Source organism: Onychostruthus taczanowskii, unplaced genomic scaffold (genome assembly GCF_017590055.1).
Source record: "Onychostruthus taczanowskii isolate IOZ18803 unplaced genomic scaffold, ASM1759005v1 scaffold245, whole genome shotgun sequence".
Classification (NCBI taxonomy): Eukaryota; Metazoa; Chordata; class Aves; order Passeriformes; family Passeridae; genus Onychostruthus; species Onychostruthus taczanowskii.
In genome coordinates this window covers 184,829-212,504 of record NW_024499741.1, presented here as the reverse complement: position 1 = coordinate 212,504, position 27,676 = coordinate 184,829, and the positions used below count along the sequence as shown (strand labels likewise).

General features: G+C 65.1%; 2 protein-coding genes and 2 non-coding genes across 4 annotated transcripts in view; all 4 read right to left on the bottom strand.

Annotated features, from left to right (window-relative positions):
- Positions 1 to 4,842: 4,842 nt before the first annotated feature.
- On the bottom strand, positions 4,843 to 23,729 carry BAZ2A (bromodomain adjacent to zinc finger domain 2A). The gene is made up of 26 exons (XM_041406185.1): positions 23,695 to 23,729; positions 20,868 to 21,005; positions 19,395 to 19,973; positions 18,915 to 19,100; positions 18,265 to 18,450; positions 17,878 to 18,111; positions 17,721 to 17,781; positions 17,183 to 17,291; positions 16,936 to 17,037; positions 16,642 to 16,852; positions 16,478 to 16,539; positions 16,328 to 16,393; positions 16,032 to 16,223; positions 15,692 to 15,946; positions 14,329 to 14,543; positions 14,061 to 14,135; positions 13,783 to 13,945; positions 13,635 to 13,694; positions 13,420 to 13,555; positions 12,753 to 13,333; positions 12,046 to 12,271; positions 11,797 to 11,952; positions 10,660 to 10,823; positions 7,212 to 7,495; positions 5,089 to 5,221; positions 4,843 to 5,007 (listed from the first exon to the last, which is right to left on the bottom strand). Exons 2-26 carry the CDS (start codon positions 21,001 to 21,003, stop codon positions 4,843 to 4,845), a joined length of 4,737 nt encoding a protein of 1,578 aa, XP_041262119.1. The 5' UTR covers positions 21,004 to 21,005; positions 23,695 to 23,729.
- A 952-nt stretch (positions 23,730 to 24,681) lies between these two features.
- The window catches only part of ATP5F1B (ATP synthase F1 subunit beta), a 3,778-nt gene continuing 783 nt past the window's right edge, over positions 24,682 to 27,676 (bottom strand). Inside the window, exons 3-11 of the mRNA XM_041406184.1 lie at positions 27,174 to 27,356; positions 26,700 to 26,874; positions 26,425 to 26,546; positions 26,009 to 26,193; positions 25,740 to 25,898; positions 25,534 to 25,656; positions 25,238 to 25,450; positions 24,948 to 25,149; positions 24,682 to 24,870 (exon numbers count right to left, since the gene is read on the bottom strand). Coding sequence (XP_041262118.1) covers positions 24,773 to 24,870; positions 24,948 to 25,149; positions 25,238 to 25,450; positions 25,534 to 25,656; positions 25,740 to 25,898; positions 26,009 to 26,193; positions 26,425 to 26,546; positions 26,700 to 26,874; positions 27,174 to 27,356 — 1,460 coding nt within the window. The 3' untranslated portion in view covers positions 24,682 to 24,772. The remainder of the gene's footprint in view (positions 24,871 to 24,947; positions 25,150 to 25,237; positions 25,451 to 25,533; positions 25,657 to 25,739; positions 25,899 to 26,008; positions 26,194 to 26,424; positions 26,547 to 26,699; positions 26,875 to 27,173; positions 27,357 to 27,676) is intronic.
- On the bottom strand, positions 26,271 to 26,346 carry LOC121336774. The gene has a single exon (XR_005952815.1). It is a non-coding gene; the product is annotated as a small nucleolar RNA SNORD59 (small nucleolar RNA).
- On the bottom strand, positions 27,070 to 27,143 carry LOC121336775. The gene has a single exon (XR_005952816.1). It is a non-coding gene; the product is annotated as a small nucleolar RNA SNORD59 (small nucleolar RNA).

The following is a 27,676-nucleotide window of genomic DNA, read 5'->3' as shown; positions in this document are numbered from 1 at the left end:
GGCCTCATGGTGGGTTGGGGGGGTGGAAAATTTAGAATTCAGTTGGGGGGGGGCCCGTTCACGCTGCCGGAGAATTTTTACGGGATCGAGGTTGTTGCGGGGTGAGGGGGGATGAAACCCCCCAAAATGTGGGATCAGCAGGCAGCGAGAGCAGCTCCAGAGGAGGCAGTTGGTGGGGAGGGGGCGGGGAGAGACCCCCGGACCCCCTCCTCACGGGTTGGGAGCGTGTTTTCCCTGATAAAATTCCTCCCACCGGCTCTGGAAGAACCGGCGCATGGCGTGGCCGGCGCGGCCCACGGCCGAGTCGTCCTCGTTGAAGGTCTGGCAGTTGTCGAACACCAAGAGGGCGTCGGCGGCGAACTCGGCCGAGCTCGAGTACCTGAGGGACGGCAGAGGGTGGGTGGGGGGCGGGCGGGACCCCCAGGGGACCCCCCGTGCCCGTCAGTGGCAAAGGAACCCCGTCGTCGTGGGGGGAAGTGATCACTCCATCCTCAGGAGAGACCCCATCAATCCCGAAGGAACCCCAAATTTCCATGAGGGAAATTTGGGAGGGGAACTGATCCCCCCATTCCTGGGAGGGACCCCATCAACGCCCCTAAAAATCCCCATCCCTGTCTCCAGGGGGGCCATTTGGGAGGGGAACTGATCCCCCCATTCCTGGGAGGGACCCCATCAACGCCCCTAAAAATCCCCATTCCTGTCTCCACGAGGGACATTTGGGAGGGGAACTGATCCCCCCATCCCTGGGAGAGACCCCCATCCTTGGGAGGGACCCCCATCCCTGGAAGGGATCCCCATCTTCAGGAGGGACCCCCCTCAGCACCTAAGGAACCCCAAATTTCCATGAGGGAAATTTGAGAGGGGAAGTGATCCCCCCATCCCTGGGAGGGACCCCATCAACCCCCCTAAGGAACCCCATTCCTGTCCCCATGAGGGAAATTTGGGAGGGGAACTGATCCCCCCACCCCCAGGAGAGACCCCCATCCTCGGGAGGGACCCCCCCTCAGCACCTAAGGAACCCCAAATTTCCATGAGGGAAAACTGAGAGGGGAACTGATCACCCCATCCCCAGGAGAGACCCCCATCCTCGGGAGGGACCCCCCCTCAGCACCTAAGGAACCCCTTTTTCCATGGAAAAAGGAACCTCAAATTTCCATGAGGGAAATTTGAGAGGGGAAATGATCCCCCCCATCCCCAGGAGAGACACCACCAACCCCTAAGGAACCCCATTCCCATTCCCAGGAGGGGTTGGGATCCCCAGGAGAGACCCCAACAGCCCTGGAGGAACCCCCAGACTCATAGAGGTCATCCCTTTGAGGGACACCACTGGGCTGGGAGGGACATCCAACCCCTGGGAATGACCCTGCCAGCCCCGGATGGACCCCCAAGCCCACAAAAATCATCCCTTTTGAGGGACATCCACCCCTCTGAGGGACATCCAACCCCTGGGAATGACCCTGCCAGCCCTGGATGGACTTCCAAACCCACAAAAATCATCCCTTTGAGGAACATCCAGCCCTCATGACCCTGCCAGCCCTGGAGGAACCCCCAAAAAACCACAAAAATCATCTGTTTCAGGAACATCCACCCCTTTGAGGGACGCATCCCACCCCTCTGAGGGACATCCAACCCCTGGGAATGACCTTGCCAGCCCAGGATGGACCCCCAAACCCACAAAAACCAACCCTTTGAGGGACAGCCACCCCTTTGAGGGACATCCAGCCCTCTGAGGGACATCCAACACCTGAGAAGGACCCTGCCAACCCACAAAAATCATCCCTTTGAGGAACATCCAGCCCTCTGAGGGACATCCAGCCCTCTGAGGGACATCCTACCCCTCTGAGGGACATCCACCCCCTGGGAATGACCCTGCCAGCCCAGGATTGCCCCGGGGCACCGGGGGGACGCGGGCAGCCCCTCCCGGCGCCGCGGGGCCGGGCGGCGCCGCGGGCTCGGCTCCTCCTCGCCGGGGCTGGCCCCGAGCCCCCGGCCCCGTTTCCGTTTCTTGCCTCGCCGGGGAGAAGAGATGGGGTCTCGGTACTGTCCTGCCTGTGGGGGGAAAATGGGGGTCACCCTCTGTCCCCTCCAGACCCTCTGCTTGTTTCCACATTCCCGAGGTGACCCCCAGGGGTCCCTCAGAGGCCATCGGAGTCTCCTGGGGATGAGAGATTCTCCTGGGGGGCAGCACAGCAATGGAAGGGCCACCAGGGTCTCCTCTAGGGGTGGGGGTCTCTCAGAGACCATCAGGGTCTCTCCTGGGGACCCCAGAGGTGTGGGAGTCCCTGTGGGGTCACCAGTGCTGGGATGGGAATCCCTCCTGCTCACATGGGGGTCTCTCGCAGAGATATGGGGGTCCCATTAGGGTCTCCCCTGGAGATGGGGGTCCCATGGGGGCCACCAGCATCCCTCTTGGCAATCAGAGCTTCTCCCATCACCAGGACCTCTCCAGGGGCGAGGGGAGCTCAGCAGGCTCTGGGATCCCTCCTGGACCACCCTGGTGGGGTGTGAGGGCTACCCCCCAACGTACCCTGGCCACGCAGACGGAGCAGAACCAGTCGCCCTCGGGCACCTCGCTCATGCGGGGCCGGTGGCAGTAGAGGTGGCAGCCGCGGTCGCAGCCGTCGCACAGCAGCAGGTGCTCGTCGTCGTCCCCTCTCCGGCAAACCAGGCACGTCTGGGGGGACACGGGGGGGGCTCAGAGCTGCTTTGGACCCCCGCTTTGTCATCCCCCCACCCACCCAGAGCAGGCTCTCATCTGAGGGACATCCACCCCCTGGGAATGACCCTGCCAGCCCTGGAGGAACCCCCAAAAAAACATCAAAATCATCCCTTTGAGGAACATCCACTCCTTTGAGGGACATCCAGCCCTCAGAGGGACATCCCACCCCTCTGAGGGACATCCAACCCCTGGGAGGGACCCCAGCAGCCCTGGATGGACCCCCAAACCCACAAGAGTCATCCCTTTGAGGAACACCTGACCCCTGGGGCATCCAACCCCTGGGAATGACCCTGCCAGCCCCGGACGGATCCCCAAAAAAACACCAAAACCATCACTTTGAAGGACACCACTGGGCTGGGAGGCACATCCAACCCCTGAGAGGAGCACCCACCGCCAGGAGAAGCCCCCAGCCCCACGAGAGCCCCCCCGGCCCAGCTCACCCTCCCCGCAGCAGCCTCGTGCGCATGGTGCCGAAGTCCATGGGCTTCTTGATGATCCTGCGGTAGCCGGGCACCAGCCGGGGGTTCACGGGCTCCAGGAAGGGCCAGGCGTCCTCGTGAGACTCCATCTCCATCAGGATCATCCTGATAAAAGTGTGGGGGGGGGGGCTCTCAGAGACCATCAGGGTCTCTCCTGGGGACCCCAGAGGTGTGGGAGTCCCTGTGGGGTCACCAGTGCTGGGATGGGAATCCCTCCTGCTCACATGGGGGTCTCTCGCAGAGATATGGGGGTCCCATTAGGGTCTCCCCTGGAGATGGGGGTCCCATGGGGGCCACCAGCATCCCTCTTGGCAATCAGAGCTTCTCCCATCACCAGGACCTCTCCAGGGGCGAGGGGAGCTCAGCAGGCTCTGGGATCCCTCCTGGACCACCCTGGTGGGGTGTGAGGGCTACCCCCCAACGTACCCTGGCCACGCAGACGGAGCAGAACCAGTCGCCCTCGGGCACCTCGCTCATGCGGGGCCGGTGGCAGTAGAGGTGGCAGCCGCGGTCGCAGCCGTCGCACAGCAGCAGGTGCTCGTCGTCGTCCCCTCTCCGGCAAACCAGGCACGTCTGGGGGGACACGGGGGGGGCTCAGAGCTGCTTTGGACCCCCGCTTTGTCATCCCCCCACCCACCCAGAGCAGGCTCTCACCACCCTGTTGACGGATTTCTCCCAGGCGATGGATTTCTCCAGCTGGAAGATGCACAGGGACACCTGGGCCGCGCTGCGGCAGCGCTCCAGCGTCTGCCGCCACGTCCGCACCCGCGGCGTGATCTCGTACGAGCTGCGGGGACAGCGGGGGGCTCAGCCCGGCACGGGGGTCCTGCCCTGGCCCAGGATCCCGGCTGGGGCACGGGGAACCCCTCCGCACCCCAAAAGGGAGCGCAGAAGGAGGAGTCTTGGTCGCTGTTCAGCCCCGAGCAGGACCCCGATGACCCCCATGAGTCCCCAGGGGAGACCCCATCCCTCAAAGACCCCATCCCTCTGAGAGCCCCCATCCCCAGGGGAGACCCCCATCCCCAGGGGAGACCCCATCCCTCTGAGAGACCCTATCCCTAGGGGAGATCCCATCCCTCAGAGACCCCATCCCTCTGAGAGCCCCCAGCCCCAGGGGAAGGGGAGACCCCATCCCTCTGAGAGCCCCCATCCCCAGGGGAGACCCCCATCCCCAGGGGAGACCCCATCCCTCTGAGAGCCCCCATCCCCAGGAGAGATCCCCATTCCTCTGGGAGATCCCCATCCCTCTGAAAGACCCCATCCCTCAGAGACCCCATCCCCAGGGGAGATCCCCATCACTCAGAGATCCCCCCTCCCTCAGAGAGACCCCATCCCTCTGAGAGCCCCCAGCCCCAGGGGAGACCCCATCCCTCAGAGACCCCATCCCTCTGAGAGACCCCATCCCCAGGGGAGACCCCATCCCTCAGAGAGACCCCAATGGCCTCTGAGGGAGCCCCACACCCCTGGGAGGGATCCCAACAAAGTCCTTCATCCCCAAGAGGGACCACGATGGACTCTTGAGAGACCCCCACCACCAGGACAGACCCTGCTGGCTCCCCACATTCCAGGATGGGTCCTGATCCCCAAAAGAGACTCTCACCCCCAAGAGGAACCCCGATGGCCCCTCATTCCTGTGAGGGACCCCTAGAAAAGATTCTCATCTCTGGCCACGCAGACGGAGCAGAACCAGTCGCCCTCGGGCACCTCGCTCATGCGGGGCCGGTGGCAGTAGAGGTGGCAGCCGCGGTCGCAGCCGTCGCACAGCAGCAGGTGCTCGTCGTCGTCCCCTCTCCGGCAAACCAGGCACGTCTGGGGGGACACGGGGGGGGCTCAGAGCTGCTTTGGACCCCCGCTTTGTCATCCCCCCACCCACCCAGAGCAGGCTCTCACCACCCTGTTGACGGATTTCTCCCAGGCGATGGATTTCTCCAGCTGGAAGATGCACAGGGACACCTGGGCCGCGCTGCGGCAGCGCTCCAGCGTCTGCCGCCACGTCCGCACCCGCGGCGTGATCTCGTACGAGCTGCGGGGACAGCGGGGGGCTCAGCCCGGCACGGGGGTCCTGCCCTGGCCCAGGATCCCGGCTGGGGCACGGGGAACCCCTCCGCACCCCAAAAGGGAGCGCAGAAGGAGGAGTCTTGGTCGCTGTTCAGCCCCGAGCAGGACCCCGATGACCCCCATGAGTCCCCAGGGGAGACCCCATCCCTCAAAGACCCCATCCCTCTGAGAGCCCCCATCCCCAGGGGAGACCCCCATCCCCAGGGGAGACCCCATCCCTCTGAGAGACCCTATCCCTAGGGGAGATCCCATCCCTCAGAGACCCCATCCCTCTGAGAGACCCCATCCCCAGGGGAGACCCCATCCCTCAGAGAGACCCCAATGGCCTCTGAGGGAGCCCCATACCCCTGGGAGGGATCCCAACAAAGTCCTTCATCCCCAAGAGGGACCACGATGGACTCTTGAGAGACCCCCACCACCAGGACAGACCCTGCTGGCTCCCCACATTCCAGGATGGGTCCTGATCCCCAAAAGAGACTCTCACCCCCAAGAGGAACCCCGATGGCCCCTCATTCCTGTGAGGGACCCCTAGAAAAGATTCTCATCTCCAAGGAAGCCCCCAAGGACATGTGAGGGTCTCCTTCCCCCTTCTATCCTTCCTGGGATAGAAGGATCTCTATCCCAGGAAGAACAGTGGTGACACACAAGGGACCTTCATCCTCAAGAAGGAATCCCATCCCCGGGAGAGCCCCACCCCCACAACAGACCCTGCTGGCCCCCCACATTCCAGGATGGGTCCTGATCCCCAAAAGAGACTCTCACCCCCAAGAGGAACCCTGATGGCCCCTCATTCCTGTGAGGGACCCCTAGAAAAGATTCTCATCTCCAAGGAAGCCCCCAAGGACATGTGAGGGTCTCCTTCCCCCTTCTATCCTTCCTGGGATAGAAGGATCTCTATCCCAGGAAGAACAGTGGTGACACACAAGGGACCTTCATCCTCAAGAAGGAATCCCATCCCCGGGAGAGCCCCACCCCCACAACAGACCCTGCTGGCCCCCCACATTCCCAGGATGGGTCCTGATCCCCAGAAAAGACTCTCATCTCCAAGCAAGACCCCCAAGAACACGTGAGGATCTCCCACATTCCTAGGAAAGCTCCTTATCCCAGCAAAAACACCAGTGACACACAAGGGACCCTCATCCCCAAGAAGGAATCCCATCCCTGGGAGACCCCCACCCCCAGAACAGACCCTGCTGGCCCCCCACATTCCCAGGATGGGTCCTGATCCCCAGAAAAGACTCTCATCTCCAAGCAAGACCCCCAAGGACACGTGAGGATCTCCCACATTCCTAGGAAAGCTCCTTATCCCAGCAAAAACACACCAGTGACACAAGGGACCCTCATCCCCAAGAAGGAATCCCATCCCTGGGAGACCCCCACCCCCAGAACAGACCCTGCTGGCCCCCCACATTCCCAGGATGGGTCCTGATCCCCAGAAAAGACTCTCATCTCCAAGCAAGACCCCCAAGAACACGTGAGGATCTCCCACATTCCTAGGAAAGCTCCTTATCCCAGCAAAAACACCAGTGACACACAAGGGACCCTCATCCTCAAGAAGGAATCCCATCCCTGGGAGAGACCCACCCCCAGAACAGACTCTGCTGGCCCCCCACATTCCCAGGATAGGTCCTGATCCCCAGAAGAGACTCTGATCCCCAAGAGGAACCCTGATGGCCCCTCATTCCTGTGAGGGACCCCTTGAAAAAACATTATAATCTCCAAGGAAGCCCCCAAGGACATGTGAGGATCTCCCACATTCCTAGGAAAGTTCCTTATCCCAGTAAAAACACCAGTGACACACAAGGGACCCTCATCCCCAAGAAGGAATCCCATCCCCGGGAGACCCCCACCCCCAGAACAAACCCTGCTGACCCCCACATTCCCGGGGTGGGGGGTGGGAACGACCCCTTCCCAACCCAGGGGAGGACTCGGGGGGGGCTGTGTGAGCTGCTCACATCTCGGTGGGGCCCAGGCTCAGCTCCTCGGGGCCGCTCAGCACGGCTTTCTCCACCACCACCTCGTGCAGCGGCCACAGCGGCTCCTTCAGGTAGCGGCGCTCCAGGTTCTGCTCCAGCGCCGCCAGCCGCAGCACGGCCAGGTCCAGGGGGTTGGTGAGCTCCCGGCGCGGCGGCAGCTCCCGGTGCCTGCCGCGCGCCGTGATGTCCTCCAGGGGCTCCACCTTGTGCTCGCAGTACCTCAGGTCGTCCCGCGTCGAGTCCGGGCTGGGACACGTCCAGCCCTGCGGAGGACAGCGAGGCGGTCAGCGTTGGTGGTCAGTGATGGTGGTCAGTGTTGAAGGTCAGTGTTGTTGGTCAGTGTTGAAGGTCAGTGTTGCTGGTCAGCGTTGGTGGTCAGTGTTGGAGGTCAGTGCTGGCGGTCAGTGTTGGAGGTCAGTGTTAGAGATCAGTGTTGGCGGTCAGTGCTGGCGGTCAGTGCTAGCGGTCAGTGTTGCTGGTCAGCGTTGGCGGTCAGTGTTGGAGGTCAGTGATGGTGGTCAGTGATGGAGGTCAGTGTTGGCGGTCAGTGTTGGAGGTCAGCGTTGGCGGTCAGTGTTGGAGGTCAGTGATGGTGGTCAGTGATGGAGGTCAGTGCTGGCGGTCAGTGTTGGAGGTCAGTGCTGGTGGTCAGTGCTGGCGGTCAGCGTTGGTGGTCAGTGTTGGAGGTCAGTGCTGGTAGTCAGTGTTAGAGGTCAGTGTTGGAGGTCAGTGTTGGCGGTCAGCATTGGTGGTCAGTGTTGGAGGTCAGTGTTGGAGGTCAGTGCTGGCGGTCAGCATTGGTGGTCAGTGTAGGAGGTCAGTGTTGCTGGTCAGTGCTGGAGGTCAGAGCTGGCGGTCAGTGCTGGTGGTCAGTGCTGGTGGTCAGTGCTGGCGGTCAGCGTTGGTGGTCAGTGTTGGAGGTCAGTGCTGGTAGTCAGTGTTAGAGGTCAGCGTGGGCAGTCAGTGTTGGAGGTCAGTGTTGGCGGTCAGTGTTGCTGGTCAGTGTTGGTGGTCAGTGTTGGAGGTCAGTGTAGGAGATCAGTGCTCGCAGTCAGTGTTGGCGGTCAGTGTTGGCGGTCAGTGTTGGAGGTCAGTGTTGCTGGAGTGTTGAAGGTCAGTGTTGTTGGTCAGCGTTGGCGGTCAGTGTAGGCGGTCAGTGTTGCTGGTCAGCGTTTGCGCTCAGTGTTGGAGGTCAGTGTTAGAGGTCAGTGTTGCTGGTCAGTGTTGGCGGTCAGTGCTGGCAGTCACTGTTGGAGGTCAGCGTGGGAGGTCAGTGCTGGCGGTCAGTGTTGGAGGTCAGTGTTGGCGGTCAGTGTTGCTGGTCAGTGTTGCTGGTCAGCGTTTGTGCTCAGTGTTGGCGGTCACTGTTGGCGGTCAGTGTCGGTGGTCACTGTTGGCGGTCAGCGTTTGCGGTCAGTGCTGGCGGTCAGTGTTGCTGGTCAGTGTTGGTGCTCAGTGTTGCTGGTCAGTGCTGGTGGTCAGTGTTGGAGGTCAGTGTTGCTGGTCAGTGTTGCTGGTCAGCGTTTGTGCTCAGTGTTGGCGGTCACTGTTGGCGGTCAGTGTTAGAGGTCAGTGTTAGAGGTCAGTGTCGGCGGTCAGTGTTGCTGGTCAGTGTTGGAGGTCAGTGTTGGCGGTCAGTGTTGGCGGTCAGTGCTGGCGGTCAGTGCTGGCAGTCAGTGTTGCTGGTCAGTGTTGGTGGTCAGTGTTGGAGGTCAGTGTTGGCGGTCAGCATTGGTGGTCAGTGTTGGAGGTCAGTGTTGGCGGTCAGCATTGGTTGGCGGTCAGTGTTGCTGGTCAGCGTTGGCGGTCAGTGTTGCTGGTCAGTGTTAGAGGTCAGTGTTGACGGTCAGTGCTGGCGGTCAGTGTTGCTGGTCAGTGTTGGCGGTCAGTGTTGCTGGTCAGTGCTGGCGGTCAGTGTTGCTGGTCAGCGTTTGCGGTCAGTGTTAGAGGTCAGTGTTGACGGTCAGTGTTGCTGGTCAGTGTTGGAGGTCAGTGATGGTGGTCAGTGTTGGCGGTCAGTGTAGGAGGTCAGTGTTTCTGGTCAGTGTTAGAGGTTCAGAGGAGAAAGGGGGGTCAGGCAGCAGAGCCACATCCCAGACACTGGGGGTCTGCAGAGGAGAAAGGGGAGTCACAAAGTGGGGACAGGCAGCAGAGCCACATCCCAGACTGGGATGCAGAGAAAAGGGGGGTCAGGAATGAGGGTCAGGCAGCAGAGCCACATCCTGGGACACGACAGGGTCTGGAGAGCAGAAAACGGGGTCACAAAGTGGGGACAGGCAACAGGGGTCTGGAGAGGAGAAAATGGGTTCAGGGATGAGGATCAGGCAACAGAGCCCCATCCTGGGACACTGTGGGGTTTGCAGAGGAGAAAAGGGGGGTCAGGAATGAGGGTCAGGCAGCAGAGCCACATCCCAGACACTGTGGGGTCTGCAGAGGAGAAAAGGGGGTCACATAGGGGGGACAGGCAGCAGAGCCACATCCTAGACTGGGATGCAGAGGAGAAAAGGGGGGTCAGGAATGAGGGTCAGGCAGCAGAGCCACATCCTGGGACACGACAGGGTCTGGAGAGCAGAAAACGGGGTCACAAAGTGGGGACAGGCAACAGAGCCCCATCCCAGAACACAGGGATCTGGAGGGGGAAAAAGGGAAGGTCACAGAGGGGGGATGGGGAGCAGCTCCCTAACCTGGAGGTGCAAGGAGAAGATGGGGGTCTGGAGGGGCACAGGGTGGGGGACAGGCAACAAACCCCCCACCATGGTGGTGTGGGTGGAATGTGGGGTCTGGTGGCTAAGGGTGGGCTCGGGTGGGCACATGAGCAGTAGCCCCCCCCCACCTAGAGAGCAGAGGATGGGCTTGGGGGGCAACAGGGAGCAGCCCCCTGCCCCAGGGCCGGGGTAGAAAGTGAGGTGTGGAGGGATAAAGGGTGGGCTCAGGGAGGGAACAGGCAGCAGCCCCCTGCCTTAGGGATTTGGGCAGAAGATAAAATTTTGGGGCTCACAGGGGGACAGGCAAGAGCTCTCCACCCAGCTGGGGGTCTGGGGGTGGGCTCCGGGGGGGGCTCACCGGTGGGGGTCTCAGTGTTGGCGGTCAGTGTTGCTGGTCAGTGTTGGCGGTCAGTGTTGCTGGTCAGTGTTGGTGGTCAGTGTTGGTGCTCAGTGTTGGCGGTCAGTGTTGCTGGTCAGTGTTGGTGGTCAGTGTTGGTGGTCAGTGTTGGCGGTCAGTGTTGCTGGTCAGTGTTGGTGGTCAGTGTTGGTGCTCAGTGTTGGCGGTCAGTGTTGCTGGTCAGTGTGGGAGGTCAGTGCTGGTGCTCAGTGTTGCTGGTCAGTGTTGCTGGTCAGTGTTGACGGTCAGTGTTGCTGGTCAGTGTTGGCGGTCAGTGCTGGTCACTCGGTGGCTCGGCAGTGCGGTCACCCTGCCCGGTACCCACCCGGATCTGCAGGTCGGCCATGAGGACGCGCTGCTCCAGCTCCTCCACCCACTGCAGGACGCCCAGGTCGGTCTCGTAGGCTCTGTCTGGCACTGACCACTGAGCCAGCGCTTCCTGAGACACCGCGGCAGCCGCCGAGTCCGGGCGCGCGTGGAAGATGGGGTCTGCAGAGGAGAAAGGGGGGTCAGGCAGCAGAGCCACATCCCAGACACTGGGGGGTCTGCAGAGGAGAAAAGAGGGGTCACAAAGGGGGTCAGGCAGCAGAACCACATCCCAGACTCTGTGGGGTCTGCAGAGGAGAAAGGGGGTCAGGAATGAGGGTCAGGCAGCAGAGCCACATCCCAGACACTGGGGGTCTGCAGAGGAGAAAGGGGGGTCACAAAGTGGGGACAGGCAGTAGAGCCACATCCCAGAACACAGGGGGAAGATGGGGTCTGGAGAGGAGAAAATGGGTTCAGGGATGAGGATCAGGCAACAGAGCCCCATCCTGGGACACTGTGGGGTTTGCAGAGGAGAAAAGGGGGGTCAGGAATGAGGGTCAGGCAGCAGAGCCACATCCCAGACTGGGATGCAGAGAAAAGGGGGGTCAGGAATGAGGGTCAGGCAGCAGAGCCACATCCTGGGACACGACAGGGTCTGGAGAGCAGAAAACGGGGTCACAAAGTGGGGACAGGCAACAGAGCCCCATCCCAGAACACAGGGATCTGGAGGGGAAAAAGGGGAGGTCACAGAGGGGGGATGGGGAGCAGCTCCCTAACCTGGAGGTGCAAGGAGAAGATGGAGGTCTGGAGGGGCACAGGGTGGGGGACAGGCAACAAACCCCCCACCATGGTGGTGTGGGTGGAATGTGGGGTCTGGTGGCTAAGGGTGGGCTCGGGTGGGCACATGAGCAGTAGCCCCCCCCCACCTAGAGAGCAGAGGATGGGCTTGGGGGGCAACAGGGAGCAGCCCCCTGCCCCAGGGCCGGGGTAGAAAGTGAGGTGTGGAGGGATAAAGGGTGGGCTCAGGGAGGGAACAGGCAGCAGCCCCCTGCCTTAGGGATTTGGGCAGAAGATAAAATTTTGGGGCTCACAGGGGGACAGGCAAGAGCTCTCCACCCAGCTGGGGGTCTGGGGGTGGGCTCCGGGGGGGGCTCACCGGTGGTGGTCCTGAGGCAAACCTCGCGCAGGAACTCCTTGTGCTTGGTGAGGTGCTTGTGCAGCGCTTTCTCCCGGATGCCACGCGGGTGCAGCGCCCGTGCCACCGCCTCCAGCTCCTCGGGGTCCCTCAGCCACCACCACCCGCTCTGCATCTCTGCAAGGCCAGTGCCACGGCTCAGCACCGTGCCAGGGCACCGGCGCTGCCACCACGGGGGTCCCGGGGGGACGGGGGGGTCCCGGCTCTCACCGCTGGGCACCGGCTGCTCCGTCAGCTGCGTCAGGTATTTCTGCTCCATCTGCTTGAAGAATTTGGTGGGGGGTCTCCCTCGGCGTTTGGGTTGTCCTGGCACGTCCTGGAGCTTTTCCAGGCTGCCCTGGCTGCGGGGACAGGCGCCGTGGGCCCTGGGGCCGGCGTGCACCGGCGTGGAGGCGAGCAGGGGAGCCGTGGGGTCGTCGGCGGGGAGGCCGTTCAGCTGGAGGGACAGACAAAAAATTATAAAAGATTCTGCCTTGGAAAGGATCCACAGAGGTTATCACACCTGCATCCTCAGCCCCTGAATCCTGAGCCCCCCACCCCAATCAACCCCTCAATCCCACAAACCCAAAATCTTCAGCCCCCCAACCCCACAGCCCCCAGTCCTGCAACCCCTCAATCACACAAACCCCAATTCTTCAGCCCCCCCCAACCCTGCAGCCCCTCAACCCCACAGCCCCAGTCCTGCAGCCCCCCAATCCCACAGCCCCCAGTCCTGCAGCCTCCCCACCCTTGGAGCTGTTTCCCTCCTCACCAGCCTGCCAAGGGCAGCAGGACTGAGCCCCCTGTGCCACCACCCCTGCCCAGGTCACGCAGAGGGTCCCACCCCCCTCCCTGCAGCCACCCAGGGAGAATCCCCCTCCCCACACAACCCCTCGGGTCAGGGTACACGTGCTGGGGGCAGCCCCCCCATCCCGTACCTGCCGTGCCGAGCCCTTGGGGGGCTCCCCCCGGCCCTGGCTGCGGGGGGCTGCGGGAGCTCGCGGTGAGGGCTCAGCTGAGGAGGTAGCGAGGGGGGCTCGGTCGTCGCAGGGCGTGCGGGGCAGCAGGTTGAACCAGGGCCCTCGCTTTGCCACGGCCTCCGGGGCTCTCTCCTCCTCCTCCTCCTCCTCTTCCTCCTCCATGGGATCCGAGGGGGCCTCAGCGGGTGGGAGCCCCGTGTCCCCTTTGCCAGGGCTGCTGGCCGGGGTGAGAACCGAGTCCTTGAGCAGGGACGACTGGGTCTGGCTCAGCCAGGACAGGAAGGCCGACTGGCTGAGGTCGTGCTGGCTCTGCCCCAGGGTCTCTGGCTCCTCCAGGACCCCGTTGATGGGCACGGGGCAGGGCTCGCAGTGCTGTGCCAGCTCCTCTTTGCTTTTCCGGGGCCGCCCGCGGGCGCGCGAGGCCGAGGCCGGGCAGCTCGTCCGGCTGGCAACGGGCACGGCGGCCGGCTCCTCCTTCACCGGGGACACGTGCGGGGACACCTTCTCCTCCGGGGGCTCCTGAGCCACCGGCTCAGCTGCTGGGACAGCAGGAGGACGAGCAGGTGAGATGCTGGATCCTCTCCTAGGTGTGACCCCCGCAAAAAAAAGCCCCTTCCCTGCTCACCCTCCGCGCCCTCCACGAAGATGCCACCAAGGTGGGGCAGGACCCAGTAGCGCCGCCGGAACCGGTCCTGGCCCAGGGATGCTGCACGCAGGGTCTGGGAGGAATGGAGCAGCTTCTTGCGGAAGAACATCTGCCTCTGTGGGGAGAGTGGGGGGCGGTGAGGGGGCTGCAGCCCCCCAGCAGGGCTGAACTCCATCCCTGCAGCACCCGCTCACCTTGGCCAGCTTCTCGATCTGCCGCTCCAGCTCCGGGACGCTGGATGCAGACGTGTCAAGCTGGGGAAGGGATGGATCAGTCAGGGAAGACACCCCCCGAGGTGGCACCTTCACTTCTGCCCCCACAACAGAGCCCGGAGCACCCCACCTCCTCCTCCCGGCGGGATCTTCGCCCCCGGGTCTCCTCCTCCTCCTCCATCTCCAGCCCCACGTCCTCGGTCAGGCGGGAGCTGCGCCGGCGCCGGCCGTCCTCCAGCCCCGTGATCTCCGACTCAGGACGGCCCGTCTTCTTGGCCAGGGCGACCTTCAGCCTGCCAGGACACAGTTGGAGGTGTTGGCTACCTGTCCCCCTGCTCACCCCACACCCCCTGAGGCGCCTGGAGGGGATGGTGCTGAGGCTGCAAGCCAAGCCCCTTCCCCACCAACCTGCGCAGCCTGCCCTCGATGATCCACTTGCTCTTCCTGTAGTTGGACATGCTCTCCAGGGTCTTGTCAATCTCACTGCAGAACAAGAGACACGGGGTGGGGATGGCGAGATGATGGGGATGGGGAGATGGGGATGGGGAGATGGGGAGATGGGGATGGGGAGATGGGGATGGGGAGATGGAGATGGGGGGATGGCTGCAGCAAGCAGCTGCAGGGCAGAGCAGCATCCCCAGTCAGAGGATTTTCACGCCCCCACAGCCAGCCCCACCTGATGATGAGGGCGCTGCTGTTGAGCTCGTTGATGAGGAAGACCAGGATGGAGGCTTTGCGCTCCGGGGGCAGCGCCTGGAAGGGTTTGGTGCGCAGCCCCTCGCACAGCTCCGCGCCCGCCCCGTGCGCCGTCAGGAAGCAGCGCAGCACCTCGGACACCGTGTCGCGGTTCAGGCTGATCTCCGACACTTTCTCCCCCAGGATCTTCAGGGACTGGGCAGAGCAGAGGGAGAGGTTTGGGGAGTCCCCTGTTTGTCCCCACGGGGGTTTGGCAGGAGGGGGGTCCTGCTCAGAGGTGGTTCTGGGTGCTCCCGGCACAAAGACAGACAGGGGGACGCCCCAAAAGATGCTGGGGGTGAGGATGGGGCTGGGCACAAGGGAGGAAGGCACGTTCCAAATTTAGGATTTCCTGTCCTGAGTTTTGCAGGCACTGACAGCCCCAGCCAGGGGAGGGGGAAAAGGGGAGAAGGTGGTGAAAAGGGGAGAAAGAGAGGGAAAGGAAAGGGGAAGGAAGGAAAGCGAAAGCAGAAGTAAAAATAAAAGGTGGTGGGGAAAAAAGGGAAGGAAAAGAAGGAACAAAGGGGTGAAAGGAAAGGGGAAATGGTGGGGGGAAGAGAGGGGAAAAGAAAGGTGGAGGTGGAAAAGGATTGAAAAAAGAAAAGGGAGGAGAAGGAAAGAGGGGGAAAAGGAAAAGGAAAGTGAGGGGAAGAAAGAGAGAAAGAGGAGGGAAGCAAATGGATGGGTAAAATGGAAAGGGGGAAAAGAAAGGGAAAAGAAGAGGAAGAAAGGAAAGAGGAAGGGAAAAAATAAGGGGGGAAAAATAAGGGAAGAGGAGAAAGGAGTGAAAGGGAAGGAATTGTCTGACCTGGTGAGGGAGATCTCACCTAACAGGGGGGTCTCACCTGGTGGGGAAGGGGGTCTCACCTAATAGGGAGGTCTCACCTGGCAGGGAAGGGGGGGTCTCACCTATCAGGGGGGTCTCACCTGGCAGAAAAGGGGGTCTCACCTAACAGGGGGGTCTCACCTGGCAGGGAAGGGGGTCTCACCTAACAGTAGGGTGGCAGCCCGGGGTCGCAGAGCGCCGCCTGCAGCAGCCTCACCAGCAGGTCCTGCAGCTGCCCCGCGCCGGGGGCCACCCCCAGCAGCCCCTCCTGCAGTGCCCCCAGGGGGGGGTTCTCACGTGGCGGAAAGGGGGGTCTCACCTAACAGGGGGGTCTCACCTGGCAGGGAAGGGTGTCTCACCTAACAGGGGGTTCTCACCTGGTGGGGAAGGGGGGTCTCACCTAACGGGGGTCCCACCTGGCAGAAAAGGGGGTCTCACCTAACAGGGGGGTCTCACCTGGCAGGGAAGGGGGTCTCACCTGGCAGTAGGGTGGCAGCCCGGGGTCGCAGAGCGCCGCCTGCAGCAGCCTCACCAGCAGGTCCTGCAGCTGCCCCGCGCCGGGGGCCACCCCCAGCAGCCCCTCCTGCAGTGCCCCCAGCGTGGGCACGTCCCGTGCTGGCTCCAGCCCCAGCACCTTCCCGTAGCTCTGCAGGAACTCCACCACCGTCAGGCAGTCGGAGAAGGCGCGGCTGGGCAGGACGAGCCCCGGGATGCGCGAGAAGGCTGGAAGGGGCTGTGGATCAGGGAGAGGAAAGAGGGGTCAGGACAAGCTGGTGGCTCCCCAGGGTGACTTTTCTGAGCCCCCCGGCGCAGCCCACCTGGTGGTCCCCCAGGCACATGTCCTCTGTGGGCTTCTTCATCTCCTCCAGGATGAGCTGCTGCCGCTGCCGCTCCTCCAGGCGCCGCTGGGCCAGCAGCCCCTTGTCCGCCTTCCGAGCCCCCTTGGCCTTCTTCTCCTTGGGCCGGGCCTTGTCCTTGCCCTTCTCTGGCTTCCCCTTCTTCTCCTTGGCCTGAGTCAAGGATGTGTGGGGAGAAAAAAATGGTAAAGGGAAAAATCCATTTCTCGTTTTTCATCTCCTTCCTCTCCTAGGCCTACTCGTGCCCAGGGACTCACCTTGGATTTCTTCTTGGCCTCCTTGGCCCTGGGAGCTTTGGCCTCCTGCTTCTGCTTGTTCTTGGCCTGAGGGGAGGACAAGACCCGCTCAGGGACCCCCTCCACCAGGGAAAACCCCCCCCCAAACCCAAGCAGCCCCCACGCCCGCACCTTCCGCCTCATTTTCTTCTTGATCTTGCTCATTTTCAACTTGTCCTCCTCGCTGAGCACCTCTGGAGGGGGGCACAGAGCAGACGTGAACCGGGGATCCCACCGGGACCAGGCTGTGAGGGGCCCCCCTGGCCCCCCACACCGGGGCTGGGAAGAGGGGGTACCTTGTGCTTCCAGCCTCTTCAGCAGCCGTGCATCCGTTTTACTCAGCAAGTCCACCATCCTGACCTTGGGCGGGCGGCCCCTGCCCCGTTTGCTGGCCGGGGGCTCCTTGGCTTTGGCTTTCTCGGCGTTGCGGGGCCGGCCGCGCTTGCCTGTGATGGCCTGGATGCGCCCGGGGATCTCCTCGGGGCTCAGCTTCACCCACTGCACGCCCTGTGGGGCACGAGTTGGGGTCACCCGTGGGCACAGCGAGGGCTTGGGAGGAGACAGGGGGGCTCAGCCGCCCCCAGACCCACCTCTGGCGTGTCCCGCTCCTCGTAGAAGTCTCCCACGGGCATGCGGGGGCTGAAGCTGAAGTGCTCGCGCCGCACATCCTGCACCATGTTCCTGCTCAGGTACTGGGGACAGGGAGGAGGAGGAGGAAGGCTGTGAGGAAGCTCAGCGTTCCAAGCTCACCACAGCCTCCATCAGCTGCAGTCCCGGGCTTTGGGGGTGACTGTGGTGGACCAGAAACCCCCCCCCGATTGTCGCCAGGGGTGGTACCTTGATGACCTCCGGGAATTGCTTCATCCTCTTGCCGCAGGGGCCGTAGTACCAGGTCTCACCCTGCCAGCGATGATTCCCCTTCTTGATCCGGACCTCCCGCCTCCACCTGGGCACGGCAGAGTCAGCCCGGGGCCGTGGGGCAGCATGGGGAGGGGGCGGGATGGGGATGGGGGCAGCACCAGGGACGAGATGAGGAGGGGACGGCGTCGGGCACAGACAGAGCAGTGGGAGGGGTTGGGAATGGGGACAGGATGGGAAGGGGATGGAGAGAGGGGCAGGATGGGAAGGGGGTGGGGACAGGGGCAGGATGGGAAGGGGATGGGGACACGAGGGACACGACGGGGACAGTTTCAGGAGCGAGATGGTGGGAAGGGGACGGGAGTTTTTGAGGCAGGACGGTGGGAGGGGAGCAGAGCTGTGGGGCAGGATGGCCGGAGAGGGACGGGAACAGGAACAGGAGCGTGGAAAGGGAACAGGGTGGGGGGCAGGACAGCCGGAGGGGGACAGAAACAGCCTCGGGGCACATCCCACGTACCCGTGCTGCAGCGGGAAGCGCACCTCCTCCTGCGTGGCGATGCGCCGCCGAGGGACATCACCTGCGGGGAGGGGACACATGGGACGATGGGCTGGCGGCCGGGGGACACCGGGGGGGGCTTCGGCCCGGGGGTGGGGAGGTGAAGTGGCGGCCACACCTGCCCCCGAGGCACTCAGCAGGGTGGGCTCCTCGCTCTCTCCCTCTCCTGGCGCGGCCGAAGTCTCCGGGCAAGTGTCGGCAGCCTCCTCCTCCTCCTCCTCCTCTTCTTCCTCCTCCTCCTCTGCAGACGGAGACGGGGCCGGAGACTCCGGCTCCAGCGGAGGGTCGAGCTCCAGGGACCCCGAGTCCCGCAGCCCCGCGTGGTCGCCGCTCTTCAGCTCGGCGTTGTCGCCTGAGGAGCCAAGGTCAGGGACGTCACCGGACACGTCACCGGGGCTGCGCGTCCCCTCCCTGCGCTGCCCGGGGGCCTCGCTGCTGCCACCCCCGTGGGGCACACGGTGCATCCCTCGTGGGGTGACCTCTCCGCTGTGGGCACAGCACGTACCGGGCAGGGCGGGCGGCGAAGCGGGGCCATGGAGCAGCGGGGCGGGCGAGGGGCTGGCGGGCAGCAGGCTGAAGGGGCCGGCGTGGAGTGGGGGGCTGGCGGCCAGGTCGGGGGGCTCCTCCAAGGTGGACTTGTCGCTCACCAGCTGCGAGTCGTCCATGGCGTACAAGTCGCCGGTGCCGGGGTCTGGGGAAGGGGGTGAGCACCAGGGCTGGGGGCACACGGACCCACATCTCCGCTCACGGGGAATAGCGGGGAGGGGGGGGATGTGAGTGTGGAGTGGCCAAAAAGGCTCCGGCAACAGAAGGGTTAAAAGGGGTTTGGGTCCCCCCCCTCCTCCCCCCACCCAGCCCCGCCTCCTCCTCTGGGAAGCGGAGGAGCCCAAAATGGCCGTGGCGATGCTCAGCAGCGCGGAAGTTCAGGCGCTGAGTAACAGCCTTGTCACGGAGCCGGGAAGGACGGGAAGGAAGGCAGGGAAGGGCCGGCAGCACGCCGGGGACGCGGGCCCGCCCCTGCCCCGGGAGAACGCCACGGCCGCCGCATCTCCACACCGGCACCGGCATGGAGAAGGGCTGGCAGCGCTTCCCGGGCAGGGAATGGCTGTGTCCCCCCGGGCCTGCCCCGACAGCACCCCCCCGACATCCCCCTACCTCTGGCCAGGGACTCGAAGGGCTCCAGGGGGTGCTCGCTGAGGATGTGGGGGTCCTCCAGGCGCGGGGCGATGGGCGACGCGTCCCCCAGGCACCCGCTGGCCCTGGGTGCCAGGACGGGCCCCTCCGGCCCCAGCGACCCCGTGCCAGCGGCCGCGGCCCCGTTGTAGCTGCAGATCTTCAGGTCTGAAGGGAACAACGGAGCGAAAACAGACCCTGAGACGTGATGGTGACAGAGCAGGGGGATCCCCGCTGCTGGGACACCCAGCCCTCCATGGCACCGGGTGGTGAGACCCAGCCTGCTTTTACGAGATCCCAACGCCTCCTCCAAGCTGTGACCAACCAAACCCCGTCCAGGACACCGGGCAGGTGGGTCAGAGCAGCTGGGATTCCCCAAGGAACGCGATGCCCAACTGGACCAGGATCCAGCAGCCACCAGCGCCGCGTCCCAGAGCTGTGCCAGCCCTCCCGGGCTCCTACCTGGCTGTGCCTCCTCCAGCTCCTGGCTGCCCACCAGCCCACCCCCGTTCTCCGCGACGGTGCTGGTGCTGCTGCTGGTGGGCATCTCTTTGGCTGCGCCCTCAGCGTCTCCCTGGCCGGGCTCTGGCTCGTCGGGAGCCATCGGGAAGGGCTGCGTGTCCGAGCTCAGTATGGGCGACGACTGCCCCGCCGCGTAAAAGCCGTCAGGCCCGTTCTGCATCAACTCAAAACTCTGCTCGTGCAAGGAGTCGTAGAGCTCCTGCGAGTCGAAGCTCAGCCCCATGGGCCCGGCCGTGCCGTTGGCCCAAAACTCCTGCCCGGCCGCCCGCAGGTTGGTGCCGTGCCCCGGCGAGGCCGGCCGGGACCCCCCGGCCACGCCGTTGAGGGGGAACTGTCCGAGGGCGGGCGGACCCCCGTCCTTGAGGCCGCCGGCAGGCGTGTAGGGCGAGTAGTCCCACAGGCAGTCGTAGGAGCGGAGGGGCTGGGCCCCGGCGGGCGCGGAGCCGGGCGAGAAGGTCCCTGAAGTACCGGGGTGTGATACAGTAGAGAAGCCATTGACATTCATGCCCCCGTTCAGACCTGCGAGGGAGGGAGCAGAGGCACGGCGAGGTCAGCGCCGCGGGGTCTCTCCAGTGGGTTTGAGGACGGATCAATGACCAGGCGGGGCAGCCGCCAAAGCGCTGCTTGTGCCCCCCACCCCTCCCCGTGCCTGGAGAGAAGCAGGGAGGGACGTGGGAGGGGGGGGTGTTGTACAGTCCCCGTTTGCCAAACCGGCTCTGCCACGGCTCTGCCGGCACCGGGCCGAGCGCCGCAGGACGCCGGGGATTAGCCGAGCGCTTGGCAGGGCTGTGCCGGGTCAGCTGACCGGCCAAATCCATGCACGGCCCCGGTGCCGCCGCTTTTCTAGGCCAAGGCGGCGGCAGGGACGCACAGACCCCGGCCCTGGCCCCGCGCGCCGGAGCTGCCGCCGGCCACGGACCCTCCATCCCTCTGTGTCTGCAGCCCTGCCATCCCTGTGTCCCCTTCAGCCCCACAGCCACCCCTTTGTCCCCACGGCCATCCCGTCCCTGTGTCCCCTTCGGCCCCACAGCCACCCCATCCCCGCAGCCATCCTGTCCCTGTGTCCCCTTCAGCCCCACAGCCATCCCATCTCTGCAGCCCTGTGTCCCCTTTGTCCCCACAGCCACCCCATCCCTGCAGTCATCCCATCCCTGTGTCCCCTTCAGCCCCACAGCCACCCCATTCCTGTGTCCCCTTTGTCCCCACAGCCATCCAGTCCCTGTGTCCCCTTTGTCCCCACAGCCACCCCATCCATCCCTGTGTCCCCTTCAGCCGCACAGCCACCCCATCCCTGCAGTCCCTCCATCCCTGTGTCCCCTCTGGCCTCACAGCCACCCCTTTGTCCCCACAGCCACCCCATCCCTGTGTCCCCTCTGGCCCCAGGGCCATCCCTGTCCCCGTGGGGTCACTTACTTTTCCCTTGCTGGGGGAAGCTGAGCGGGGAGCTGTGGGTGAAGGGGGAGTCCCCTGAGGCAGGCGTGGGTTTCGGTCCTGAGGCAGCGGGTGCAGAGGAAAGGCCAGTGAAGTTAAAATGGTTGTTTGTTTCCATTTCTGCACGGGGGAGAAGATGCACTGGGGTCAGTCACTGGTGTGGACTGGGGCTGCCAGTGTGGTGACCCACCTGCCTGGGGTGACCCACCCGCCACTGACCCTCCCACAGCGGTCCCCAGCCTGGGGCTCGAGGGCTGGGGAGGGTGACGAGTGACACTGAAGCCCCCCCAGGACTGAGATGCCACCTGTGCTGCGCTCTGGCCCAGGCCCAGCTGGATGAGCTGGCACCTGCTTGAGCACAGCCTGTCACCGGCGTCCCCAGGGACGGCCATCACCAAGGTGTGACATCACCGTGTGCCACCATCCCGTGGCTGGTCCTGGCCTCCCAGCCAAGGACCATGTAGACCCCCCAAAAGCAGCTCTGTGACCCCATGAGGAGCCAGCACAACCCAACGCTCCTGGCACAGGAGTGACCCTGTGGTGACAGTGTACCTGCCATGCCCCCCAAGGTGGAGGGGACCCCACACCCCATTCCCCAGGCACAGCTCCAGGGTTTGAGGCTGGGCTGTGTTGGGAGCAAGCAGGAGCTGAAGCCCCAGAGCTGGCTTGGGCAGGAGCCAGGACCCCCAAACGCTCCCTCAAACCTGAGGCCACAAGGAGGGCCTCATGCCCCAGGACCCCCAAACCCGAGGCCACAAGGAGGGATCCTGGTGACCTTCATCCCCCAGGACCCCCAAACACTACCTCAAACCCAAGGCCACAAGGAGGGATCCCAGTGGGTCCATCCCAGGACAGGACATGGAGGAAACTGATGCCCTCCAAGCCCAGCAGATGAGGAGGGAGCCCCAGTGCTGGTGGTGACCCACAGGGACACCCCCCGGAGCTGCCACCACCGGCAACTCCTGGCTGTGCCACGCTTGCCACCGGCCAAGGCGGCACCGACCTCTCCGGAAGGGCCAAGGCCGCCGCACTCGGCACTTCAGCAGCGCCTGGCGGCACAACCCGTGTCGAAACCCGGATTTCATCACACCCTCAGCCGGTGCCCTGGCAGGGGCCGCGGGGGCCACCGAGCCTGGCCAGGGCCACCGGTGATTCATCCACCGGAGAAACCCGTATGGGCGGTGACGCAGTGGCTCCAGGACAGCTCGGGATGGACCCGCAGCCGCCTCCCCTGAGCCCTGAACCGGCCTCTGCCCTGACCCGGCTGGAAGCCCCGGGCGTGGGGAGACCGGCAGCAGCAGCAGCAGCAGCAGCAGCAGCGGCGGCAGGGCTGGATAAGGAAAAGCCTTTCCGGTCCCACCCCGTGTGTGATGTGCCGGCCAGGAAGGCGCTGCTGGCTCTGGAGGTCAGAGGAGGCGGCCGAGGGATGTGCCAGAAGCACCGGGCAGGTGGAGGCTGCGGGTCGCACACGGAGCTGGACCGGGATGGGCTGGGCACGTGCCAGCGTGGGGAAAGGGATGGGAGAAAATAAAAACCAGCAAAGTGGGAATGTCACCCTTGCTCCAGGCCCAGAGCCGCCCTTGGCATCGCTGGGAGCTCAGCCAGCGCCAGGTGCGCTCTGGACACCGGCCATCCGTGGCCATCCACGGCCACCCGAGGCCACCTGTCACCTCCCACCCGCACCGGGGCTCCTGCGGCCCCGCTCCCCCCGCCCCGAGCCACCGAGCGTGGAGCTGAAACTGGGCCACGGCGAGAAACCGGAGCCAGGCAAGGTGAGGAGGGCGAGGGGCAGGAGCCTCGCACGGTGGCACTGCGGGGACCGTGGTGATGGTGGTGACAAGGTGGGCACCGAGCCCGCGGGTGACCCCGGCTCCTGTCACACCGGGCACGGCCAGCGTGGCAGCGCCGCTCGCCCCGGTGTCAAACCCGGTGGCAGCGGCACCGCCGGGCCCTGGGATCCCCGCGGGGACACCGGGGCCAGGAGTGTCCCCGGGAGCTGAGTTTGGGGGGACAGAGCTCCAGGCTGGGGGGGAGCCGTCGGTGCCGTGGAGCCGGTGCCGTTCCCCGGGCAGAGAGCTCGGCCTCCCCGGTTCTGCGGCCTCCCCGGCCCGGTGGCACCGGGAGGCCCCGGGAGCGTGACGCGACCTGATTAAAAAGGACGTTTCAAAAACAACGAGACGGAACAACCGGCTGCCATTTCCCGGCCACTTCCTGCGGGGACGGACACACGGGGGGACACGGCACCGGTCCCCCCCCCGGCCCCGCACCCAGCGGGGACCCCCCGGTCTCTGCGGCAAGGACACCCCCACCCCGCTCTCGCAGCCCCCCCGCCGGGTCTCCGGGGATGGGGGGGCTCGGTGTCCGCGCCCCCCCGCCGCCGCAGAGGGGTCCCGGTACCGGAGGGTGCGGTGGTGGCGGGGGGGACACGGACGGGCGGTGCCGGAGGGGAGGGGGCTCCCCCCGAGCTCCGGGACGGGGCTGTGGGGGAACCGCACCGGGAGCCGGGAACGGGGCTGGGGCTCCCCGCGGGTCTGGGCCCTTGGCCGCTGCACCGGGGGGGTCACCGGGAGCCGGTAACGGAGGAGGAGGGGGGGTCACGCCACGGAACCGGGATGCGCAGGGGGAAGCGGGGGGAGAGGACGGCGTCTCACCGAGGTCAGCAAAGGGGAGCGGGGTGCCGCCGCCGCCGCCTGAGCCGGGCCCAAACCGCCGCAACCGACCCTCCCAGCCCCTGGCTCCCTTCACCCGGGCCGTTAACGGCCCGTTACCGCCCGCACCCCCCTCCTCCTCCTCCGCCGCGACCCCGCACCTGGCAGGCGGCGGGCGGCGCGGGCCCGGCTCAGGCGGCGCCCCCCCCGCACGTCACGGCGGCCGCAGTGGCGTCACCGGGAGCGGCGCCGCCGTGGCGTCACCGGGGGCGGGCGCGCGCCCACGTGGGAGGGGGATCCCCGCCCCCGGCGGGGTCAGGGCGGGGGGAATCCCCACGCGGGGACGCCCCCCCACCCCTGGCTCCGGGACCCCCGGCTCTCCCCGGCGGTGCGCTGCGGTGCCGGTGCCGGTGGCGGAGCCGGGCGGGGCGCAGGTGCTCCCGGCCCCGCGTGATGTCAGCGACCGCCGCCGCCCCCTCCGCCACCGGGGCCGCGCCGCCATTTAAAGGGACCGCCGCCCTCCGTGGGGTGGGGGGGGATGACGGGGGACACCCCCCCAACCGGGGGGCGCTCCGCGGGACCACCGGCTGCCACCCCCGCCGGGACGCCCCCGGGACCCCGCTCCTCCGTGGGGTTGAGCAGAGCCCGGCACCGGGGGGGCACCGGCGGAGCAGTGCGGGGGGGGTCGGGAGTTGGGGTGGTCCCGGTACCCTCGGGGGATGTCCCCCAGCCCCGCACGGGGCGAGGTCGGGCAGGAGCGGCCCCCCGGGACACCGTGGACAAAGTGGCAGCTGCCGGGGCCGAGCCGGGCCGGGGCGGCTCTTTGTGCTGCGAAATGGTGGAGCTGGAAGTGCGCGGGGGGGCGGGGGGAACGACTGGCACTGGGACAGACAGACGGACACGGCACCAGCATCTGTCACCCCCCGGGCTGTCCCTGCAGCAGAGGGAGGAGGGGGTTTTCCCCCCTCTCCTGGAGACCCCACAGGACAAAGGGGAGCCCCCAGGGCTGGGGGTCTCTGCAGTGGAGCAGAACCCAGCACAACCCCCCCACGGAGGGGATCCTGAGGGAGCCCCAGGGTGGGGGGGCTCAGAGGATTTGGATCCCTGCAGCCCCCCGAGAGCAGCAGCCACTGCACACAAAGCCTGCAGACGTTTTCACCGATGTTTTATTGGAAATGTTAAATACTGGGGGTCCGGCCCCAGCGGAGCCGGGGGTGCTCAGGGGGGCTCCGGGGGGGCTCAGGCGTGTTCCTCTGCCAGCTTCTCTGCCTTGGCCACCGCCTCCTCGATGGGCCCCACCATGTAGAAAGCCTGCTCAGGCAGGTGGTCATATTCACCTGTGGGGACACAACGTGTCAGGGGGGAGCGGGATGCCCAGCCGGGCTCCCCCAGACCCCCAGAGGGGACACCTCACCTGCCAGGATCTGCTTGAAGCCCTTGATGGTCTCTTTGAGTGGCACCAACTTGCCCATGTGGCCGGTGAAGACCTCGGCCACCTGGAAGGGCTGGGACAGGAAGCGCTGGATCTTGCGGGCGCGGGCCACGGTCAGTTTGTCCTCCTCGGACAACTCATCCATGCCCAGGATGGCGATGATGTCCTGCAGTGACTTGTAGTCCTGGGGAGGGGGACACAGGGGGTGAGCGGCCAGAGCTGATCCCCCACCTCAGCCACCCCACGGGGAGGGGATGCCCCAGCCCCCTCACCTGAAGGATCTTCTGCACACCCCGAGCCACGTCGTAGTGCTCGGGCCCCACGATGTTGGGGTCCATGATGCGGGACGTGGAGTCCAGGGGGTCCACGGCTGGGTAGATGCCCAGCTCGGCGATGGCACGGGACAACACCGTGGTGGCGTCCAAGTGGGCAAAGGTGGTGGCAGGTGCAGGGTCAGTCAAGTCGTCAGCTGGCACATAAATAGCCTGGGGACACAGAGAGGAGGGGACACTTGGTCTCGTGTAGGTGGCACAGCTCCCCAGGACCCTGAGGTGGGTCCTGCCCTCACCTGCACGGAGGTGATGGAGCCCTTGCGTGTGGTGGTGATACGCTCCTGCATGGTGCCCATGTCAGTGGCCAGCGTGGGCTGGTAGCCCACAGCAGAGGGGATTCTGCCCAGCAGGGCTGACACCTGTGAGGGGACAGAGCGTGAGGGACACAGCACGAGGGGCTGGGCGGGGGGGGGACAGGTGCACCGCCCTGTGCCACACAGACCTCGGAGCCAGCCTGGGTGAAGCGGAAGATGTTGTCGATGAAGAGCAGCACGTCCTGACCCTCCTGGTCCCTGAAGTACTCGGCCACCGTCAGCCCCGTCAGGGCCACCCTGGCACGGGCGCCCGGGGGCTCGTTCATCTGCCCGTAGACCAGGGCGACCTGCGGGTGGGACCCTGGGGTCAGCACGGTGTCACTGCCATGCCTGGCACTGCGTCAGGGGACTCGGAACCTCCCCAGGAGACCCTCCCTCCCTCAGGGTCTCTGCACACCTTGGAAGTGGCATCTTTGAGGTTGATGACCCCAGACTCGATCATCTCGTGGTACAAGTCGTTGCCCTCGCGGGTCCTCTCGCCCACGCCGGCGAACACAGAGTAACCACCGTGGGCCTTGGCCACGTTGTTGATCAGCTCCATGATCAGCACAGTCTTGCCCACACCAGCACCTCCAAACAAACCTGGGAGGGGGAGGAAAAAGTGTCCTGCTGAGCCCCAAGCCAGCCCGGCTGTCCCCAAGGTTTCCCTTCAGCTCTTTCCTCCTCAGATAAAAAAAAGCGTTGCTTCAGCAAGCTCAGGAGAACGAAAGTCATGGAGTGGATCATCAGTGAAGGAAAAGCTCCCCAAAGGAACTGCTGGAAACCCCAGAGGCACCATCAGGTGCCCACTCCCCAGACCTGGGGGTCACGTACCGATCTTGCCACCCTTGGCGTAGGGAGCCAGCAGATCCACGACCTTGATCCCTGTCACCAGGATCTCCTGCTCCACACTCATCTCCACGAACTCAGGGGCCTCGGCGTGGATAGCAGCAAACCTGGAGCAGGAAGAGGAGAGGGAGGGGGTGGGCAGCTGCTCAGAGCCCCCCAGCTTGGGGGCTGGCAGGGGACAGTCCCTGCTGTGACCCAGAAGAGCCAGAGCCACCTCCCTGCTCACACCCTGGTGTCCCCCAGCCCCTCACAGCACTCACTGTTTGGTCGTGATGGGACCCCTCTCGTCGATGGGTTCCCCAATGACATTCATGATCCTGCCCAGGGTCTCGGGGCCCACGGGGATGCGGATGGGAGCACCAGAGTCCAGCACCTTCTGTCCCCTCACCAGCCCTTCCGTGCCGTCCATGGCGATGGTGCGCACGGTGTTCTCCCCTGCCGAGGCCCAAGGACAGCATAGTCACCACAGCGTCCTCAGGCTGACCCTGGGGACAGCTGCTGCTGGCTTCCCCAGGCCCTGCCAAGGGGACATTCTGCTGGGAGAAGGACCAAGAGGAGCAGCAAGAATAAAATAGCCCTGAGGAAAACTGAGCCGTGCAGCCGCAGCCCTCGGGCAGCCATTTTCCACCTCCTCCTCAGATCGAAATCCGTGGCTTCAGCAAGCTCAGGAGAACGAAAGTCATTGGCAACATCATCACAGGAGGACCCCTCCCCACTTCATGCCAGCTGCTCACCCAGGTGCTGAGCCACCTCCAACACCAGCCGCGTCTCCCTGCCCTGCACCTCGAGGGCGTTCAGGATGGGGGGCAGCCCCTCGTCGAACTGCACATCCACCACGGCCCCGATGACGGCCACGATGCGGCCGGTGGAGGAGCCGGCCTTGGCGGCAGGGGCTGCCTGGGCGGCATAGTCCCGTCCTGGGGGGGAAGAGGGGCGAGTCAAGGTCGGCCGGGACGGGGCGGCTCCGGGCTCCGTGAAGGATTTTGGGGGTGCGGACATGGGGCTCCCCTGCAGGCCTTGGGGTGCGCCCGGGACCCCTGAACCTCCCTGGGTGCACCCAGGACCCCCTGAACCCCCTTCCTCAGCGCTGGCTGGATCCCCACACCCCGCTCCGTGCACCACTGACCCACCCAGACCCCTCCTCAGCGCACCCGGGACCTCCACACCCCGGCACCCCCTCAGCGCCGCCAGGACCCCCTGAGCCCCCTCCCCTCAGCGCTGCCAGGACCCCCCCGAC

Coding starts and splice junctions, on each gene's coding strand:
- BAZ2A (XM_041406185.1), bottom strand. CDS start 21,003: ATGGAAACAAACAACCATTTTAACTTCACTGGCCTTTCCTCTGCACCC. Junction 17,782..17,877: donor GCTGAGTGCCTCGGGGGCAG/GTGTGGCCGCCA, acceptor CCCTCCCCGCAG/GTGATGTCCCTCGGCGGCGC. Junction 5,222..7,211: donor AGCCTGGGCCCCACCGAGAT/GTGAGCAGCTCA, acceptor CTGTCCCCGCAG/CTCGTACGAGATCACGCCGC.